Source organism: Pipistrellus kuhlii, unplaced genomic scaffold (genome assembly GCF_014108245.1).
Source record: "Pipistrellus kuhlii isolate mPipKuh1 unplaced genomic scaffold, mPipKuh1.p scaffold_m20_p_1, whole genome shotgun sequence".
NCBI classification, from domain to species: Eukaryota; Metazoa; Chordata; class Mammalia; order Chiroptera; family Vespertilionidae; genus Pipistrellus; species Pipistrellus kuhlii.
This window is the reverse complement of record NW_023425404.1, coordinates 143,899,397-143,921,704: the sequence shown is the minus strand read 5'-3', so window position 1 is coordinate 143,921,704 and position 22,308 is coordinate 143,899,397. Positions and strand designations below refer to the sequence as shown.

Genomic DNA, 22,308 nt, shown 5'->3' with positions numbered 1-22,308 from the left:
ATTTATTAGGAAAGAAAGCAGGAGGATTTCTTCTTGTGCAGGAAAATAACAGATTTACCTAGGATAAAAAATATAAGAATCCATTGAAGCACTATTATGACCAGCTTCTTAAAGTTGTCTCTAAGGCCAGAAGTAGTTTATTTATAATAGTACCCCAGTAACCTCCCTGGGTCATAGACACTTGCCTTTAAATATTCCAAAACTGTTAACTTCAATGATTGTAGGAGAGTTTTTTTTAATAAAACATTTTTGTTAAAGTTTCCAATATAAATTATTATAATTATGTACCTTCTATAAAACTATTGAAGAATACTATACAAAAATGTTTGAGATAGAAAAGGAAATAAAAAGATCATAGAAATTACTCTAAGGTAATGTGTGCTTATATTTTCCAGTCAGTGTTTATGTCTTTTAGGCTCTGTCTTAGTGAGCTCATTGAACGTTTCCCAGCAGTCTGTCCTCTCTGGAGGAAGCAGAAGGGTTAGGACACAGACTCTGGAGCAGGATTCTATAGATTTAAAGCCTAGTTTTGCTATTTGTATCTTGTTCAGTTTCTGTGCCTTAGATTCCTCATCTGTAAGTCATTAATATCAGAATTGACTATGAAAAAATTGACTATGAAAATAAGGTGACAGTTTAGGATATAATTAAGATTGATAATTAAAAAAATTATTATTTCCAGTCATCAAAAATAGATATAAAACAAACTAATAATGTTATTTTGGGACACTTATTTTACAAGTGGAGCTTGATTTCTTTCTGAAGAATTTTTCCCCATTATCCTTCCAATATGGATAGTTGTCTCTGGAGAGGAAAGACCAGAGTGGAAGGTGTTTTTTTTTTATAAGCTCTTTGGTTTTGTAAAGAAAAGGGTAGGTTATTTTTTTTTTAATCCTCATCTCTGTTTCAAAGACAATTGAACATTGATACCAATCTGTGTTTCTGCTGCTTCTGAAAAAGAGAAACTATCCTGTGCCACCAGCAAGCACTGTTATCTGGTTTTAAATGTCAAATACACTTCAGCATAGAAAGAAAGAAACGGAGATAACATTAAAAGAGGAATATATTGGAGCCAAAGATAGAGTCCAACAATCTAAGTGTCTGTGTCATCAAGAATGGAGTTAGAAAAAGATTAGTCAACAGAAACCTAAAGCGTTCTGCAGCTTCTAACTTATCTAACCTTGTGATTTATAGCCACATATCATGTTTATATATGTGATTGCAGTATTTATCTATGTTGGTGCATCCTGATGAATAATGGAAAGGTAATTCAGCTACTTCAAACTGAGTCATTTAAATCAGCTCAGCTATGGCACTCTGTCTTTATGTCATCCCTTTCAAGGTCTAGCCTCAGATACTCTTCTTAGCCTCAAGGACTTGCAACATGGCAGTTCTGTGATGTATAATTATGTATGAACTATATTCTGTGCTTTTCATTTACACAAATGGACAAATGGTCTAGACTGTTGTTTATACAAAGTCCAGTGGTTCTTTATTTTTGTCAGAGTTAAAAAAAAAAAGGTAGACATGCTTTGTTTTCCTTTTCCATTACTAGTTAAGCTTATTATAGTTTACAAAATAGTTACATTTTTAGAATCAGTATGGTTTGATGGTTCTACACCATGACAGTGTGCTTTGCAGCTTTGCATATCATATCATAGTGTTTATTATTATAACATTTAGCATAGATATTTTAAATTTAACACCTTCTGAGGTAATTTTGTAATGAGCTATTCAACCATCTTCCTGGGAAATTATAAATAGAGAGAGCCAGGATCATAACATCCAAAATGACCGAAGGCTCAACTGAACGCCAGGCTGCCTGTGTAGCAGGTGAGTGGGCTGAACTTCTGATCTCTTGGAGAGAGAGAAGCAGGGCTGATCATCAACAGCAGTGGCTGATGCAAGACCCAGAGAGAAACAGGGTGATCAGACCCCAATTCTCTCTCTGGGCCTTGCCAGCAGCCAAGCCTCTCTCTCCCTCCCAGAGGTCAGCAGTTCAGCTTGTTTGCCAGCTGCTGGTCAGCCCCACCTCTATGATCAGGTCCAGAGATAGGCCTGGAGATGCTGACTGGCATAGAAACAGAATTAAATGTGGGTGAATTGCAACGAGCCAATGGCTGCCTAAGAGGAGGAGATTTTGACACTGACTGGCATAGAAAACAACCAATCAGAGCCAAATCTGGGTGAACAGCGAGAAGTCAATGGCTGCCTAGGAGTTGGAGCTTTTGGTGCTGACTGGCATAGAAACTGGCCACTTAGAACCTATTCTGGGTGAACTGCGAAGGCAGAACCTAAGGTAGGGGCTGAGGAGGGTTTTAAGGGCAACAGCTGTTTGATGTAAGGAGTAAGAAAGTGAATCAAGTTTTTAATGACCAGTTTGACAGTTTAGTGCATATGGCTGGCTATCAGTCCAGATATAGAGATTATGTGTTTTTATCTGCCAAGCACATCTCCTTCTGCTGCAATAGGCTTCTCCCTCCACCCCATTTAAGCAATCCTATCCTATATAATCTATCCATACTAATAAAAGGGTGATATGCTAATTATACTGGGTCGACTGGGCATCTTCCACACATCTGACTTCCTTCTGCACAAAGCCATGGTGGTGGAAGCCAAGATAGAGGCAGTTAGGGGCAACCAGGCTGGCAGGGGATGGCATTTGGGGGCAATATCAGGCCGGCAGGGGAGGGCAGTTTGGGGTGACCAGAATGACAGAGAGGGCAGTTGAGAGTAAGATCAGGCCTGCAGGGGAGGGCAGTTGGAGGTGAGGTTAGGCCTACAGGGGAGGGCAGTTAGGGGCGACCAGGCAGGCAGAGAGGTTAGGGGTGATCAGGAAGGCAAGGGGGCAAGGTAGGGATTATCAGGCCTGCAGGCAGAGGGGTTAGGGGCAATTAGGTAGGTAGGCAGGCAGGTGAGTGGTTAGGAGCCAGTAGTCCCAGATTGTGAGAGAGATGTTTGGCAGCTGGTTCAGGCCTGATCCCAGTCCTAAGGTGTCCCAGATTGGAGAGGGTTCAGGCCAGTCTTAGGAAACCCCCTCCATATATGAATTTTGTGCACCTCTAGTTTACTATAACATTACATAAATCTAATTTCTTAGGATATTTATAGGTATCATTAGTGCTCAAGAAATATTTATTGAAAGAAAAAAATGAATGAATATTCAAATCAGTTTAGGAAATACAGGGTTAAACAAAGTTATCAGGATTGTTCAGTTTTTATTACACTAAGACCATACCAGGAGCTGCTAGATATTAAATATTTTAAGCATATTTGATCATTGTTAATTTTTTTACAAGGAAAAAGCAATTATATTTTTATCTCCCAGTGCAACACCTGCATTTTATATCACATAGGGTCAATCTATCATAGGATCTGTTCTACTTATTAGACCCTGTAGCTGCAATTCAAACCAGCCATCCACAGTCTGGACCGTGGCCTTGTGATCCAAACTGAAAGATTTATGCAGGTTTGACTAACTGCATTATTGTTAGCATATTACTAATATCATAATAGATCATTAAAATATGTTAAAAGGTAATATAATTTAGAGATATAACTGACTGGTAATTTAAGAAAATAATACTTAAGAATTACCAATTCATTAATCTCAAGGTGGTAGAAACTTTTCTGAATTTGACTTCAGGTATAAAGTTGTTTGTTTTTTTCTTTATTGATTAGGTATTACATGTGTCCTTATCCCTCCATTTTCCCCTCCATCCCTCCCCCCAACTCATGCCCTCTCTCCCCTGATAACTGTGTCCATTGGTTATGCTTATATGCATGCATACAAGTCCTTTGGTTGATCTCTCACCCTTATCCCCACCTTCTCCTACCTTCCCTCAACTCATCCAGTATGCATGATTCCACCAGACTCTTACTTTCTAGAATTAGGGTTTGGGACAGCATATTGGCTATAACTCAATTATGCACTTTTTATTTAGCAAATAGAGTGAGAAACTATACATTGTTTCCAGTATTACTAAATATGGGGTTTTCTTCACTCAGATAACTATGCCTCCACTACAACTTTATATTCTAAAATAGGTCTCTCTAAGAACAAGAAGAGGAGCTATATTTAAACCTAGAAGCCATGAAAATCCCTGCTACACTTTCCCTCTTGCAACTACTTGATATTTATATTCATACTCAATCTTAGTTTCCTTTACTATTATTATTTCTGTTACTATTATTGTTCCTGATGTTTTATTGTACTTGATGTTTATTTTTTTTCTCTCCCTAATGCACTGGCATATAATATTTTTCCTACCTTGAATAGTTATGCCTTGGTAAGGCTCCAAAGATAAGTCTTAACAGTGCTCCATGAAAAATTGTGATATATAAGCATATTATTTGGGATTTTTTAAGGTAAAATTCTTAGCATATATGTTTAGTGTATGTGAAATCATCATATATTCATTTTTCCATGAATACCTACTAATTCAATAAATACTTACTGAGAAACTGCTGGGTGCTGGGCATTTGGAAATACAAAGGTCACCAAAAGAGGTCTTCATCTACTTTGGTTTCACTGGGTTAAAAGAAGAAACATTCGGTGTAGCCTGAATTAGTAGGAAGGATTGCTGCGAACTTCCTGAGAGTGGGGTACATTAATCCAGGCTTTAAGGATAAGTATAACTTAGCCACACTATATCAAAACTCACATATATTCTGGGGGAATTTATGACAAGTGAACACGATGAAACATGTCTAATCTATTGTGCTATTATTGTACTACATGTTTTGACTGTCTTGCTAAGGATAACAAGACAAGATTTGACACAGTGGGCTGAAATTCATATATTAAAAAGTAAGCCAAATGATTTTTGTATGTATGAGAAAGAATTTGTCTTTCTGGAATTTGGAAATCCTGTTTTGTGTAATCTGTAAAAAAAAAAAAAATCTTATTTTTTAGTTAAAATATAATATAAACCATCTTCTCAAGAATGGAATCTGGGAAATTTGATTGGTAAGATTGATGTAGGTTGTATTAACCTTTCCCAAGTTGACACAGTTCCGTGACTCTAAAGATTTACTCAGAGTCATAATCTCCAACTCTTTCATTTTTGAAAAGTATTGGAATTTTTACAGTTTCTTTGCCACAATGTATTATGCCAATAATTTTAGGTATTGCCTTTATGCCAAGTTACAGAGCGAGTATTGATTTTCTGTTTGGGAATACTACTTCCTAAATTATATACTCATAGCTAACACTTATCACACTTCGATTGCCAACTCCCGAATATTTTAAAAGGTGAAGGGCACACAGCTATCATTTAAAACTGTGCAATTGTCTGCAGGTTGTATAGTGTTAAGGATATCACCAATGTTATATATTATATCAGAATATCTTTGTAATTGACTCTTGCTGCTTATATTTTTAAAACATTGCATTTTATAAATGTTATTCAGAGAGTAATTGAAGACATCCTATAGTTCTGTTTTCTTATTTAAAAAGTTGTAATATAATGCAAATTATAGAAATCAAATATACAATAACATTTAATAATTTTTAAACATTATATAAAAAAACATTATATGCAATTCTTAAGTGGTCATAAGAGGAGAATTTTACATACAAGTTCTTAAAACAATTAAAATACAGTTCTAAATATATTATGTGATAGCCCTAGCTGATTTGGCTCAGTGGATAGAGCTTTGACTGTGGACTGAAGGGACCCGGGTTTAATTCTGGTCAGGGGCACATGCCAGATTGTGGGCTCCATCCCCAGTGGGGGCATGCAGGAGGCAGCTGAATGACGATTCCCTCTCATCTTTGATGTTTCTGTCTCTCTCTTTCCCTCTCCCTTCCTCTCCGAACTCAATAAAAGTATATTTTAAATAAATAAATAAATAAATAAATAAATAAATAAATAAATAAAATCTTATGTTGCTGGGGCTGATCAGCAGCCCCTGAACTATGGAGGAACTCCATCACAGTTTCACTATGGGGGAGAGGCTGAGGAATGGCCTGGCCGAAGTGACCAGGCAGCCTTGATTGCCTGCCTCATTAGACTTTTGTTAAAATTTTTATATTTAGATACCATCAGTAGGGTGAGTAATCTTGGGAGGACACATGTATTTATTTACATTATCCTCTAGGCAAGGGCATCCAGGGATTAAGTGTGAGGATTCCAGTAAACACCTAGGGGTCTGAACATGCACAGACTTGTTTGTAAAGGTCAAGGAATAATTATGGGAACCACCTTCAGTGCTCCCCTAAGTCTCCCCTAAGTCAGAATCCCGGTAAACAGGGCAAGCGGCCTTCCACACACTTCCTTGTTATCAGAATGTCCTTCTCACAAACTTTCTATCCAAGTCTCTTGTGCTCTCCAGCATTTATACTAATAAAAGCCTAGGTGACCCTCATGCCCTCATGAGACACCCTCATGTCATCACAAGATGGTTGCCCCATGTCACAAGATGGTCGACACAAGATGGCTGGCAGGGTAGGGCAGTTGTGGGTGATCAGGCCGGCAAAGGAAGGCAATTAATGGTGAGCCAGGCCAGCAAGGGAGGACAGTTGGGGGTGACCAGGCCTGCAATTGGGGGTAAGATCAGGCCAGGAGAGGAGAGCAGTTTGGGGAGACCAGGACAGCAGGCAAGGGTAGTTGGATGTCCAACTGCCAGGATCAGGCCTACACTGGCTGTCTCTCATCCCCTGAGGGGTCTCAGATTGAAGAGGGCGCTGGCTGGGCTGGGGCACGAATTTTATGTCTCTCCTTATGTAATGATGAGATAGGATGGCTTTGTGGTGGAGTTAGGTTTTAAAAGATTATTCAAGTTTCCCACATCATATGGCTCTGAAATAAGACATTCATATTTTTTTGTGATTTTTATCCTGATATTGACAGGAAAAGGACAAACAACAAATAGCATTGGAGATAAAATTAGTTAAAAAATATGAATATAGTTTTTGGTCGTGTTGTTTTCAAGAGTCAGGAAAGAGTGATGAATGGTGACAAGCAGCTAACATTGTCTGCCATAATTTTTTTTTGTTGTTTTAGATTTATATGAATTGATTCTAGAGTTTTCATAGTATTCATTTCTCTGATAAAACTAACCATCTGTTTATTTATTATGCCCTCTTTTTTTTTTTTTTTAAGACTGACTAAATTTATAATAGCTGCTTAAAAAATTTTCCTGCCAGTTCTAATATATGGGTCATCTCATAGTGTTTATGATTTTTTTTTTGTTTCTTTGCATTTCTATTGCCTTAAATATTTGTCAGACATTGAGAATGTCTTATTTTTGAGACTCAGCATTTGATATTGTCTTTCTTTAAAGAAACAAAAAGAATGTTGTTCTAGCAGGCAGCTAATTTACCAATTGATCAGATTGATTTTTTGAAGCTTTTTTTTTCAGTTAGGAAAGCTCATGTCTCCCAGCACTCTGTGACTTCTGTGTCCCTGGCAGATACTCCCTGTATCTGCATAAGCATAAAAACTACAGGCTGTGACCGAGTTTAACACCCTGAAGCCAGCATAGTGGCAACTCATATAATTACTGCTGTTTTAATTTTGTGCTTTTGGCACCTGGAAATGTTTCTGTCTTCCCCTCCTGCACTATAATATGTTTAGAAATAAATGTGGTTATAGGTAATCCGGTGCCTCTCTGTGTTTGGAACAGGAGATGGAGTGTAGGTCAGCTCAGTCTAATGAATTCCCGCGGGACTCCTCACATTAATTTTTCTAGCTGCATCTGTGATAAGTGCTACGAAGAAAGACTTAGCCTAGAGAAGAGGAACCTGTGTATGTTTGAAAGGTAGGAATGCAAAGGCATTTTCCCTGAAGAAGAAATGTATTTTAAGGTGAGCTCTGAAGATGGGTAAGCGATGCTTTTTCATGCAGCTGGAATGGCAGAAGCAAAGTTCCTGAGGCAGGATGGAGCTTGGCACATTCCAGGGCCTGAATGAAGGCCAGTGAAATTAGGACTCCAAGCACAAGGAGACAGTTGTTATAAAATGAGATATGGTGAGGCAGGCAGTTGCTAGATTATGGAGGATCTTTGTGGCTATACTAAGATATTTGTATTTTATTTTGTCTTCCCCCATATCTTCCATTTCCTCTACCTATCACTTAGGCAGTGTGAAATTCTCTTACATGTAAATTCATACCTAAACGTAGAATGTTAATAAGTTATTTCTAGCCACTGTGCTACTGTGGAGGGATGGATTCTGATTCCATCCCTTCTAGAAATATAGCTAAATATACAACTTTAAAACCATTTAAGATACAGGGTTTTTCCCCTTAAAATGATGCTTTCAGATAAACAACATATTTTCCATAGAAAATATGAGGAAAATAGCTTATTCCCTAATAGTCTTTTTGTAGTTCCTTTAATAAACAGTTTTTATTCAGTTATGGGATGCCAGTTTATTAATACCAATTTATACCTTGCCCTTGCCATAGAATTATTCAAGCTAACCTGGCCCTTTAAAAAAAAATCTACTTAATGAAATACTTGAAGGCAGGTGTATGCATATGCTCATTTCTTATGGGCAAAACGAGATTATCTTTACCTTCCATCCTTTGAAAACCTAGTTCAGAAATCATAGCCGCATTACAAGGTGTAAATTTTTGAGATCCCTTTTGGCCATAGATATTTACAATAGTGAAAGGTGTCAGTGCACTAAACAAGCTGTAATTCCTATGACAGGTAAGAGCATCAGTCCTTTGCAACTAACATGATCTTGTATTTTGGCCATTGTATTGGGAAGTTCTCAAGTGATTTGAAAAGAACGTGTGAATGGGAAAAATTTCTCACTATTAATATGATAGTGATAGCAAGAACCAAATGAGGAAAAATATGAAAATACTCTTTCATATAATTTCCTATGAATCATTCTATGAGAACTTGATTGTTTATTCAACTTTAATATATAGCTATTTACTTGTCTGAAAAATGGATTTGCAGCAGAACTTTTTGAAATAGCTTGGTAGAAAATTCCCTTCACACAAAGGATAGTGACAAAAGTACAGAGCCAATTCACCATAAGAATGTAAGTTGTATGTTTTAAGTAATGGCTCCAATTCTCAAGTTTCTCCAAGTTGAAACTTTTAAGAGTTTCATTTAACGTAATGTTTATGAGTTTTGCTTTTAATCTTGCTCAAAACCTTTGTCATTTTTGTACTTGTGGACCGAGAAAGACCCATAAGTCTCATTTTGCCGTTATCTAAATGTTACAGAATTTTAAAGACTTGGTCAGCATGATAAGCAAGGAAGCAAGTGTAAATATCACTGAACAATTCTACCGCAGATTCATGGAGTTAAAACAGAGGGTGAACTGGGTTCAGCGGCAATTACATTGTTTTTATTTGTAGTAATTATGATGATTAATGAATCACTGTTTCAGGCCTTGGTATCTTACTTTTTTTTTTCTTTTTCTTTTTTTTGCCAAGATAAGGGACTCTCTTTTTCAATATAAAGAACATTTGTTCATTTTAATGAAACTGTAACAATTCAGAGAATTGGCAGAGAGAGCCATATATCCCAAAGTGCCTAAGTGTATTTATTATCTGGTGAATTCTGTTAAGCAGAAGCAAGAAAGCACCTGAATCTAGCTTTACCCTCTGGGCTTATAAAGGTTGTCTCTGCTAGAGGAAACTGTGGCTCCACATGAGAGAGGTTTCTCCTTTTCTTGTCAACCTAAGGGGCTGGATTTTATTTTTATGTGAATTTATTCAGAGACACTTGAGTAAGTTGGCTCAATAAAAATCTATTTTTAAAAACATCCATGTTCAAAATATTTAACAACTGTAAACTCCAGGCATCAATCAATCAGAAAAACACTGACCATACACAGCACATGCTGGCCCGGCTGGCCAATGCTGCTCAGTAGCAGCCCTGTGTAACAGCCCAGGCTACTGCCTCAGCCTAAACAAGAATGGGTTGGATTACTGTGATCTTGTTGCCAACTCTTGTTCATGTAGAAATAAAATGTTTCGAGATTTAAAACAACAATAATGTGAAAGAATATTATTTGTGTTTTTTTTTGTTTTGTTTTGTTTTTTTGGTACCAACTAATAAGCAATGAATAATTCTGGTGAACCTCTGGAGTTCAGAGATCCATTCCTATTAATCCCTGAAACATCAATGTCTATTGCCATGCTGGTCACAAGGGCATGAAGTAGATGGCGTCCATCATTTTGAAAATATGCCATCATTCTGTCATGTTGGAATTAAGAATAGGTCTAAAATTTTTAAGTACAAATCAAATGGCATATTTTATCAACTGAATACATTGCTGTAGGTAGCCCATTCTTAACTGACATTGACAGAAACCTTTGGATTTGTAAATGCTAAGTTCCAATTCTCAGAACCTCAGTAAATTCCAGAAACTAGTCAGCTAGTACAGTTTCTGAAAGCTTTGTCAGTCTTCACTGATATTTAGATACATGACTGGACACTTTCAAAGAAACATTAATCCAACTAAAAGAAATCATAAAATGTTAGCTATTTTTTTTGTAAAATGGTGGGAAGTTTTGAAATATGGGAGGCAGCTCTATAATTCATAGCAGTTCACCTTACAGGAAGAAAAAAAATATATATATATATATATGTACAAGTGAGAGTTGTATGTATAGATTATTACAAATAATTGTGTTTTCTTCAGTCACTCATTGTTGTATATGTTTATTCATCTTCAATACACAGTTATTTATTGAGTCAGCCTAATATGTTTCAGATACCAGACTAGTTCATGATGTAAACTTCATACATTTTTAATAATTCTATTGTAACTAAAATACTATTACACATAATGTGACCTCTTGGGCTTGATTAATTAACACACATGAAATTAATAGCACAGTTCTTGGCCCACAGTCAGTTCTCAAAAAATATTAGCTATGATTTTTTTAAAAAATTCTTTCATTATACATATAATGGAGGCCCAGTGCACAGAATTCGCTGCCGGCCAGGGCCTCCCTCCACACCCATCTTGGCCTGGCACTGCCTGCCCACTTGCTTCACCATCCCACAGCAGTCCTGCTTTCGTCGGGGTCCATTGTGACTGGCAGCATCTCCACTGTCATTGGCTGCCAGTGCAGCATTGCCAACACCTGCCATGTTTGTGCCACCCCCTGGTGGACAGCACATGTCTAACTCCCAGTCAGTAGAACTCTCATTCATAGGACTATTTGCATATTAGCTTTTATACAGGACTAGAGGCCCAATGCATAAATTTGTGCATGGATAGGGTCCCTCAGCCTGGTCGACGATTGGCCAGGGTAGGGAGAGCGGGAGGATGGCCTGCCGGGGGGCTGGGGGGGAGGAGAGAAAGCGGGGAGGGACCACTGGCGTTTGGCCAGCCAGGGGAGGTTGGCTGTGGGAGCACACTGACCACCAGGGTGCCGCTCTGGCGGTCAGTGCATGTCACAGGAACTGGTGGCTTTGTTCTAACGGCCACTTAGGCTTTTATATATGTAGATAATGGAGCTAGTGATATTATTATAACCAACCAATGTACCTATGTAGATAAGTAAACATCTGAGTGTGATCCAAAAGTGTGTTTTCTTTACTAACTATTCAATCATTGTAAATTAAATGACATTATTTACAAATAATGAAATTTGAATAAAATTAGCTGAGGATATATAGTTTCTTACGTGCATCCTTGCCTGACCTTGGTGGCAAGTTACAAGGCAAGTTTTGTTGTTATTTTTTTTTTTCTTCTCAATTTAGGTAACTTAAGTAAACTTGTCATATAATTTGATAAGTGATATATACAAAAGATATTCTATTAATTTTCCAATTAATTTTTAATTTTCAGAACACTGTTGTAAGAAATTTCTCTTGCAGCAATTTATGTTGACTTTCCATATTTTTAAAAGAATTTAACAAGTATATACACACTGTTAGAAAGAAATTCTAACCTGGGGGGAAATCACTTCATATAATGGTGGTTGCCATTAAATCTTTCCATAGTTGGCCCTAAAAATAGAGCAGCCAGTTATTTTACCAGAAAAAAAAAAAAAAAGGACAACTTGGAAAATACTGCTGTGAAAATGCTACATTGTAATTGTTGTTTATTATTTTTCTTATTAGGAACCTTTCACTGAAGTTAACAAAAGACATTGATCAGGAAGCCAGGTGTTCACATATTAGCCGAATGCCCAGCAGTCCGTCTGCAGATTGGCCCCTGCAAGCTGTGGAAGAAAATGGAGGCATGGATTCTCTGCCCTTCAGACTGATGCTACAGGACTGCACAGCTGTCAAGACACTATTATTAAAGATGAAGAGAGTTCTTCAAGAGGTAATGGTTTACTCTAAGAATAATGTCTTTTGGTGCTATTAATAGTACACAGCTAGACCTGGTTAGTCCTCACTTCTGTCATGAATTAACTGCATGGCACAGGGCAGGAATCAAGTGTTGGAAGCTCTGATCTAGACATAATCATTAGCTCTAAAATGTTAATATTCTGTGAAGGAATTTTAAAAAAAATTATTGATATCAAGTAAAGAGAAATAGGCATCAGCTGCAATGCTTATATGCTATGATAAAGCTAATGAGCACATTAAATTAATTTCATTTTAAACATACTAAAGCTTTATTCATCAATATATATAAAAGCCAAGCGACCAGAACGCCAGAATGACTAGTTGCTATGACATGCACTGAGGCCCACCAACCTGTCCAATCAATGGGCGGCCCTTCCCCTGGCCACCCCGGCAGGATCAGGGGTGGTGCAGGCTGGCCAATCTCCTGTGGCTCCTCTCCTAGCTGGCCCAGAACTTGATTAGCTCCCCCGCCCTGATTGGAGCAGGGCCAGCAACCAACCACCTGTGACCTCTCCCTCCTGCCAGTCTGGCCAGATCAGCCCCCATCGGGGTGCGCTAGCTGGACTCCCACCCATACACAAATTTGTGCACCAGGCCTCTAGTATAACAATAAAAATTTAGTCATTTAGTTGCAATAAAAATCAGTCCAGTAAGGTGTAATCTGAATCTTTGATTTTTTTCCGTTAAATATAGTTGCCCTCCCATAGCCTATGCTCGTTTAGCTGATAAGCTGCTCAGGAAAATGCATAATGCATTCTTTTACCTTTCTGTTCATGATTTAGCTATTCTTTAGATTCAAGTATGCTATGGTTTTATTTTTATAATCACCCCAGTTATTTTCTTTCAGGGATTATATATATATATATATATATATATATATATATATATATATATATATATACATACATACATACATACATATACACACACACACACACACATACATTCAAATTCAAGACATCAGTCCGAGATTTTTTACTTCAAATTCAGTGGCTTTTTATTATATCCCATGATCATTCACTTATTTCTCTTTATTGATAGGAGGTATTAATAAATAATGTGAAAAGAGAAATGAATCATATTGTGGTTAACTTTACAATGATGATCACTGATAGTTGCTTTTCTAACACTGATAATAATAAGAATGCTAGCAGCTACCACTAGAGGCCAGAATGGAATCAGGAAGAGAGAAGGATATTTAATGGAAATGATTCAACCGATTATTGAGGGCATTCAGTCATGTGTTTTTTTAAACCCTTAAAGCAAAAACTGGAAATCTATACACCCTATACCAGTGACTATAGTAACTAGGTGGTCTTAGAATAAATGCAGGGGTATGTAGGAATGCTCTGCTGATACTGAATTGCTGTTCACATTTCAGGAAGTTTAAGAGCTGGCAGTTAAGCACAGGCATAAAAAATCAAATTACATGTATTACAAAAGAGATTATATTTTAACAGCAAAATCAAAACTCTTTTTCTAGTTATTGTACTATACTGTTAACTGTACAAGTGAGCTTATTTATATCTATTGGATCTTTTGTGGAAATCCTATATAATAGTTGTGGTGCATATTTCCCAATTATAGATTCATTTAGGTCATTTTGGTAGCTTGAAATCAGCCAGGTAGGAGCGTTATGCCACAAAAGTCGGCAAACACTATACACGAGGGCTTTTAATTTTTGATGAGCATTTTGTAAAATATTTACCGACACACTGCTCTCTGAATGAATATTGTTTCTGTATTGACAACATAAGCATTTGTTGCACTTGTGGAATCTCTCTGATATCTGGCTTAACATATAGTCTGAACCTCTTTGAACAAGGCAAACTGAAAAATGGCAGTTGTATTAAAAGTTATTAATCTGAACATCAGTAACATTCAACTATTCATCTTCTCTCTTTAGTTACATATTCTAATTTAGAAAATTCATACAAATAAAGGGTAGTAGAAGAGCTGGCATATGGAAGAGTCAGGGGGCTTTCTTAGGGTACTTAATTTTATATTTTAAAGCTATATAGTGATATTCACCAGAAAGTCAATGTTCAGAATACATTGAGGTTATTTTTATACTTTTACCCATTTTATACTTGTCCATTTTTCTTCATGAAATAGTGTTTGAAGAAACTGAAGAGAATAGATTTTTAAAGCTGATGTACAATGAGCAATAATTACATCTATTTATTAAGCCTGTTCAGAGAGCAGGGAGTCTTAAATTCTTTATGGTCAACAAGAAAAGAAACATTGTAGTTCATGTAGTCAAGTGTTGTAGTAATAAGATGTTCATAATAAATGTCTTTAAAAAAAATGGTTTATTGAAATTTTTTTAAAACAGGAATTTTCAAAAGACAATTCATATGTCATTGCTATATTTGAGATTAATGCCAACTGTCTATTTTAAATTAGTAATACATTTTAATATAGAACAGTAATGTTTATTCCTATTTTGTGAACTTATTTTTAAAATTTATTCTCATTGTTTACACTATTGCAGACGTCCTCATTTCCTCCTTTCTTAGCCTGTCTCCTCTCCGCCCTACTCCCACCCCTCACCTGGTCTATACCACAGTGTTGTCTGTGACCACCAGCGATGATCTTAGTTTTTATTACCCATAGTAGTCTGAATTTTGTATACAGATTACTTTTTAATTGCATAAGAATTCAGTTATTTGATTTTTAAGATAAAAAGGTGATTGAGTTTAATATATCCCACTGGAAAATGCTCTTATTTGAAATTTTTCCTAATGGAGTTCAGGTGACATCTGAGATTTTAATTTTAAGGTGAGCCAAATGGGAATAATCTAAATGGAATATCATACTCCTAACTTTGCCCTCCCCCTTTTTTGAAGGTCAGTTGCTAGTATTAAAATGCATATAAGTATTCCCAACAACCGCAAAGGTCAACTCCTTTATTTAAAAACAAACAATAACAAAACGAACTGACTTTGGTTCCATAGAAATTCTACTCTTATTTTATTCTTTACTATCTATACAAATAAAAGGGTAATATGCTAATTAGACCTGGTCAATTGTACATCTTCTAGACATCTAACTTCCTTCCAGATAAAGCCACAGTGACCAGGTAGGGAGGTAGAGACTGTTAGGGACAATCAGTCTGACAGGGGAGCAATTAGGGGGAAACCACACTGGCAAGAGGGCAGTTGGACGTGACTAGGCTGGCAGAGGGGAAGTTAGGGGGTGACCAGGCCAGCAAACAGAAATGGTTAGGGGTGATCAGACAGGTATGTATGCAGGTGAGCAGTTAGGAGCCAGTGGTCCCAGATTGTGAGAGGGGTTACTGACTGCCAGTATAGACTCCATCCAGGGATTGGGCCTAAACCAACAGTTGGAAATTCTCTGAGGGGTCCCCAGGGAATTTTGCTATGTAAGCAACCTTAACTTTCAACAGTGTTCTGGGAGAGATCAGAGAAATTATAGAAGATTCTTTCCTAAACCCAGCCCCATTTTGCTCTTGGAGTCTTGTGGAGGAAGTATATTAGAGTGTTAGAAATTGGAGAGGGTTCAGGCCGGGCTGAGGGATCCCCCCCCCCTCTTGCCCCTGCATGCATGGGCCTCTAGTTCATGATAAAATAAAAGTGACTTTAACAGTAGATAATTTTTTCTTCTTTTGTTAATGTTTTTAAACATGATTCTATTATCTATAAATGAAGAAGATATCTACAGAGTTAATTTTTGTTATCTTATTTCTTTTTAGTTTGCATTGCTCTTTTATAACCTAGTCTCAGAAGTAACATAATATTACTTTTGTAAAAATTTTTTTATTGGTGACAATAGCAGCCTTGATTCAGCAGGGGAGGCACTTTACAGAGATCTGGCTTCCAGGAAGAAGGGAACATTGTAGAACATCGGGAAGCTGGCTTCCAGTTCTACCCTCTAGCCCCCAGGGATGCCTCTCTCACTGGGCAAAGTGCATTTACCCTTCCTAAGGCCACCAAAGAATCATTCCATTCCCAGTGGTGGGGAACCTTTTCTTCTGCAAGGGAATTTATATCTCCAAATGGCCCTTACTGAAAAAGGAGTCCCCAACTCTGAGAATGGAATGATCTTTGGGTGGCCTTAGGAGAGGGTAGTGTACTTTTATTTTTGGAATATATATATATATATATATATATATATATATATATCCACACACATATATTTGTGAGATATACACATATACACATATGTTTGTGATATGTGTATATATATATATATATATATAATTTGTGGGCCATACAAAATTATCAACTTAAAAATTACCCTGCTATATTTGGTCAAACATTTGATTAACTCACCCCTAATGCCTTGGCAGGGCCAGACCAAATGATCTATCGGGACTTATATGGCCCATGGACCAGATAATCCCCACCTCTGCATTATAGCATCAGCTGAAAGTACAGAATCTTACCATGTAAATCATGTGCAGGTGTAGATGAGGCTTAAGTACAATGCCTCAACTACAGTCATTAATGCATAGGTTAGCAGTTTCTTGATTAGGATTTAAAGCCTGAGAATAATTCTCCATGGGTTTTAATTCCTCTCTGTGCACTGTCAGTTCTACTCTCCTAGTCATTCTTTATTTTTGTGTAAACTTAGCACATAATTATAGCTGAATAGTTTTTCATTCTTATTTGTGCTTGGAGACACAATTCAAAGGCTTATTTTAACTTTGTACCTTCTTTTTCCACTTAAGTCTAAAGTACAGCATGTTTCTATAAATCCAATTCACTTAAATTAATTTAGAATCTCTTGTGAACCTTATCAGGAATTCATTCTATCAGACAAAAGTCATATAGGAATTCTCTGTATCAAAGGCCATATAGGAATACACTCTATCAGACAAAAGCCATACCCACAAATATCTTCAATATAAGTCCTTCTTTAATTTGAAAGAGCTGAGGGACAATCCTTGAAGATTTTATAATTTTAATTGTCTGATGAGAGTATTTGTCAGACATACCCTTAAATCTCAACTAAAGGCACTTTAAAAAAAATATTTGATTTCAGAGAAGAAGGGAGAGGGAGAGAGATAGAAACATCATTGATGAGAGAGAATCATTGATTGGCTGCCTCCTAAACTCCCCCTATTGGTGCTCAAGCCTGCAACCCAGGCAGTGTCCTTGCCTGGAATCAAACTCGGGACCCTTCAGTCCACAGGCCTACCACTCTATCCACTGAGCCAAACTAGCTTGAGCTAATGGCACTTTCTGACTGAACTCAGTATTCTGCAGCACTTTTCACCTTTCAGACTAGTTCTGCATATTCTAAATTAATTTATAATGCCATAAAAATATGTATATCTGGATTGGTATTGTTGCATAGGTTCCCATTTTTAATAAAGCTCATCAAATTATACACTTAACATAACAGTACATGGGATATTATTACATAACTTATAACAACACTGTTAATGGTGTCATTCTGTGGAATTTTTGTTATTTCCATGGGAGACTCTACATGATCTCTGACCATTTATCATGCAGAACAAATTAGGGTGGTGTTGTGAATTCTTACAAATTGTTGTTAGAACTTCCCCCTCCCCCATATTTAGATTAAGTTAAAAAAAAATTGACAGTGCACCATTATCTTCATACATGACAATGGACCCCATTGCATACACTCTGAAGAAACTTGAGGCCTTATTTCTACTGAGAATGAGTAGGTTTCTAAATAAGAATATTCTGCCTACATAAAGCATGGCTCTTTGTGAGGGGATAGAACTGATCTTGAGAATAGATATGAAGGGAAGGAAGTAAAATTCAATGACTCTTTTGCTATGTAAGCAACCTTAACTTTCAACAGTGTTCTGGGAGAGATCAGAGAAATTATAGAAGATTCTTTCCTAAACCCAGCCCCATTTTGCTCTTGGAGTCCTGTGGGAGGAAGTATATTAGAGTGTCAGAAATTGCAAGTGTTTGGAAACATGAAGATTTAGATGTGATTCTCACTTGTACCACTTATTAGCTGCCACAAGTTGATTAAGGTTTTTGAGTTTATTTCATCATAGTCAATATTACTATCTCATAGGGTTACTTGGACATTCCTATCTAATACAAGATTAATATGTAAATTGACCATCATTCTAACATACAAGGTGGTTGTCCCCATGTGGTCAAAGATGGCCACCCCCATATGGATACAAGATGGCTGCCACAAAATGGCTTCAGGGGAGAGCAGTTGTAAGTGATCAGGCCACCAGGGGAGGGCAATGGGAGGGACCAGGCCTGCAAGGGAGAGCAGTTGAGGGAGACCATACCTGCAAGGGAGAACAGTAGTGGGGACCAAGGCCTGCAGGGAGGGCAGTTGGGGGCAACCAGGCTGGCAAGGGAAGGCATTTAGGGGTTATTGGGTCACTAGGGGAGGGCAGTTAGGGTCAATCAGGCTGACAGGGGAGTTGTTAGGGGGTGGTCAGGCTGGTAGACAGAAGTGATTATGGGCAATCAGGCAGACAGGCAGTCGAGCAGTTGGGAGCCAACAGTTCTAGATTGTGAGAGGGATGTCCGACTGCCCATTTGGGCCTGATCCTGATGGGTACCAGATTGGAGAGGGTGCAGGCTGGGCTGAAGGACACACATATCCCCAGTGCACAAAATGTGTGCACCAGGCCTCTAGTTAAATCACAAAATGCCTATAACAGGTTTTCACAGTAGAGTATGGGGTAAGGACCCATGTTCATGAGCTACTGCAATGATTTTGTTTGTGTGATTATTTCTGTGCTTAGCTAGGTGGATGATATTTGAGAATTCTTAAACACTTGGAAATGTACCAGTAAATCTTCTTTAATATGACAAAATCTTGTATTTGTTGAATAATTCAGCATTAATAACTCTTAATAAAGGCTATACTAACTGAAACTAAAAGTAGAAGTATTTTTACCACTCATGCTTTTCTGAACTTTAAGTTCTGGTGGTGCATTTGACCAGATATTCTTTGGCAAAAGAAGTACATGTCAATTAAATTTTCTGTTTACAGTATAAAAATGATTTCTCAAGTGAGAAATGATGGTAATCATGGTAATAGCAGTTAAAAGAGACAAAGGAAAAGGTGTGTAACATTTTTTGGAAGTAATGTCAACAGTACTTGCTGGTGAATTGGAAATTGGGTGACAGAAAAAGAAAGGGAAAAAAAAAGATAACTGAGAGTTGCAGTTTAAGCAATGGGCAGATGTCGTTGCCATTTTCTGAGACTGGGAACACTAGGAAAGGAGCAAACTATGTGAAGCAGGAAGGAAACTAGAGTTCTGTTTTGGCCAGCTTAAGACTGAGGTGCTTACTTAGCATGCAAGTGTGTGTGTCAAGGAGAAATTTGAATTAATGTCTCTGCAAACCCAGAAAGACCAAGATTAATTATTTATGATTTAGTGGATTCTGTTTGAAGCTGTGAATGAGATAACTTATATCTAAAACCAAGGTGGGATAATCCAATGCTCAATGATCAGATATGCAGGGAAAAGAGAATCCATTAAGATGAGAAGAACAGTTTCAAGAAGCTGAGAGAAAATATTACTTTAAAAAAGCCAAATTAAGACATGGTGTGAGGTGTAAGCATGATAAAAAAAAGAAAAAAAGAAAAAAAGAAAAGCAGTCATTTATCAATCAGTCTCATAGCATATCACCTGGGCTTTATGAATTTCAATATATAAGATAACCTAGTCAAAGTATTCACTTATAAACCAAAGCCTAGAATAGAAATAGTAACCATTTTGAGGTGGTTCCAAGTTGTCATATGATTAATTCATTACTTTACATTTTAGTTATGTGAAATATGCATTTTAGTTATGTGAAATGAATAACACATGTCTCAAATGAATTTTTGAAATATCTTTTAAAGTAAAATATTTAGTTTTGGAAAGAGTCTATAGATATTATTAGGTTCATTCACAATGATAACCAAAAGTTCACTTTACATAAGGGCACCCACCACACTGAGGTATTATTTTTCTTTAAAATATTACTTATATTACTTAAGGTTTTTCCTTATGGTACAAAGTCAATCTAGCATAGTGATCAGGATATGGTTGTCTATATTAGAACAGGCTGCTCACTTTGAATTTCAGCTCTCACTAGGTGCCTGGTGACTTTGTTGCAAGGTGCTTAATTTCTTCAAGAAAATCTAGTATTTTTCCAGAAGTGGTAGAGTGCATGTTCAAAACTACTAGATGTTATCAGGGCTTTTCCAAAGTGTATACTAAATTACTCTCCCAGCAGGGTATAGTATATTAGTTTAATAGAATGCCTTATGTTCATATATCACCACTTCCCACAAAGAATATTTTGTTTCCCCCTGCATCTCTCTGACTACAAAAACTGCAGAAATATTTTGGCTACTTCTTCACGGCTGTCAGGGTATTTCTGATGTTTATTTGATGTTGAATGGGGTGGAGTCACCATGATGAAGTATATGCCTATCAGTCAGAAAAATCTTTCCTGGTCAGTGTGCTTACATTATCTGGTAGTTATGTGTATTATTTTATTGCTTATTAAAAACAAAACTGCAACCCACAATATTAACAATAAATGCCACTCTCATTGTACCTGAATGCTGTGGTTATTTGTGTTATAACCATATTCAATAATTAATCAAATAGCCACTAAATGGTTTTGCTATGCATGTCTGACTTTCAATTTGCTTCATGAATCCGGCGTTAATGTGTCCGTTTAATACGACTCACATACTGTTATGTAATTATATGAGCTAAATTTGGCATTGAGGATTTCAGGCTGCAACGCAGCAGTTATACAGCAGATGGCACCCTACTGGCTCTCCAGGGGATACTTAGAGTGTTAGCACTTCTGGCAGGGAAGGCAGGCAGGGAGCAGAGAGCCATTGAGCAAATGGTACTGTGGAAAGCCTGCAATTGTGTTCCTCTGAGACACATTTTGACTGGAATGTGTTTTGTTTCTGTTTGAAAATCAGAATCAAAGCAATATTTAGCTACAGTGAAAATGCCTATTTTAATCACTGGGTATATAAAACATGGTGGTACAGATTTAGATAGCATAATACAGTTGCTTCAAAGTGATATAAACCTTAAAGTCTTCACATGTTTACAGATGAGGAGAAGTGCTTCAACATCTAGGGACTCATTTAGATGGAAGGCAGTGATTCCTTAACTCTTTCACTTTAACCTTGATGAAAATGAAAACTTGACAGAACTATAGACTTTATTTTAGCATACATTTACTAATAGAAATAAAGACATTTACTATTCTAAATATAGTTTTAAGTAGGTTACTTTCTGATATTGTTTTTTTAAAGTGAAAGTGGACTATATAGAGAGGATTCATTATTAATAAAAAACAAAATGACTCAAATTATATTTACAACAAATACTTACATGAAAACAAATAGATCTATAGTTGATCCTTGAACATTGCTCAAGGTACTGGCCCTGACAACCATGCATTCTAAAATCCATGTGTAATTGTTGACCCTTCCCCAAACTATAGTCATCCCTCAATACCTGTGGGGATTGACCCCAAGAGATACCAAAAGCTGGGTGTGGTCAAGCCCCTTATATAAAACTAGTGGCCCGGTGTATGAAATTCGTGCACATTAAAAGGGAATTAGTTAGAGGAAATATTTTAATATTGCTATTTGCCCTTTCTCTATAATAGAAGTATTAGAAATGAAAGAAAATTAGTAAAATGTGTATGGAAATCTTTGTCCTGTCAGAGTCTGGGGTGCGCTGTGGGACCCAGAATCAAGTCCCTGCCCACCTGTGTGCACCTCGAAATCACACAAGAACCAGACCCAGCCAGACCCATCCTATTGGGCAGGATCCAGACCCTGTGAGCCACACCCCTGTCAAGCCCCACTAGGTGTGTGTGTGTGTGGGGGGGGGCACAGCCTCAGGTCCCTTGTCAAGCCCTGCCAGGTGGGGGCACGGCCTCAGGTCTCCTGATTGAACCCTCAGGTCCCTCAACCTGGCGCCACTGTGGGGGGGTCACAGCCTGAGTTCCCCCAGCCTGGCACTGGGGTGTGAGGCATGTCTTGAGGTCTCGTGTCAAGCCCTGCTGGGAAGAG

At 37.4% G+C, this 22,308-nt stretch overlaps 1 protein-coding gene across 2 annotated transcripts in view; it reads left to right on the top strand.

Moving 5' to 3' along the window:
• CCSER1 (coiled-coil serine rich protein 1) overlaps nucleotides 1-22,308 on the top strand; it is a 1,094,278-nt gene that overhangs the window by 359,352 nt on the left and 712,618 nt on the right. For both annotated transcript variants that reach the window (XM_036411399.2, XM_036411402.2), the window contains exon 6: nucleotides 12,049-12,256. In XM_036411399.2, coding sequence (XP_036267292.1) covers nucleotides 12,049-12,256 — 208 coding nt within the window. The remainder of the gene's footprint in view (nucleotides 1-12,048; nucleotides 12,257-22,308) is intronic.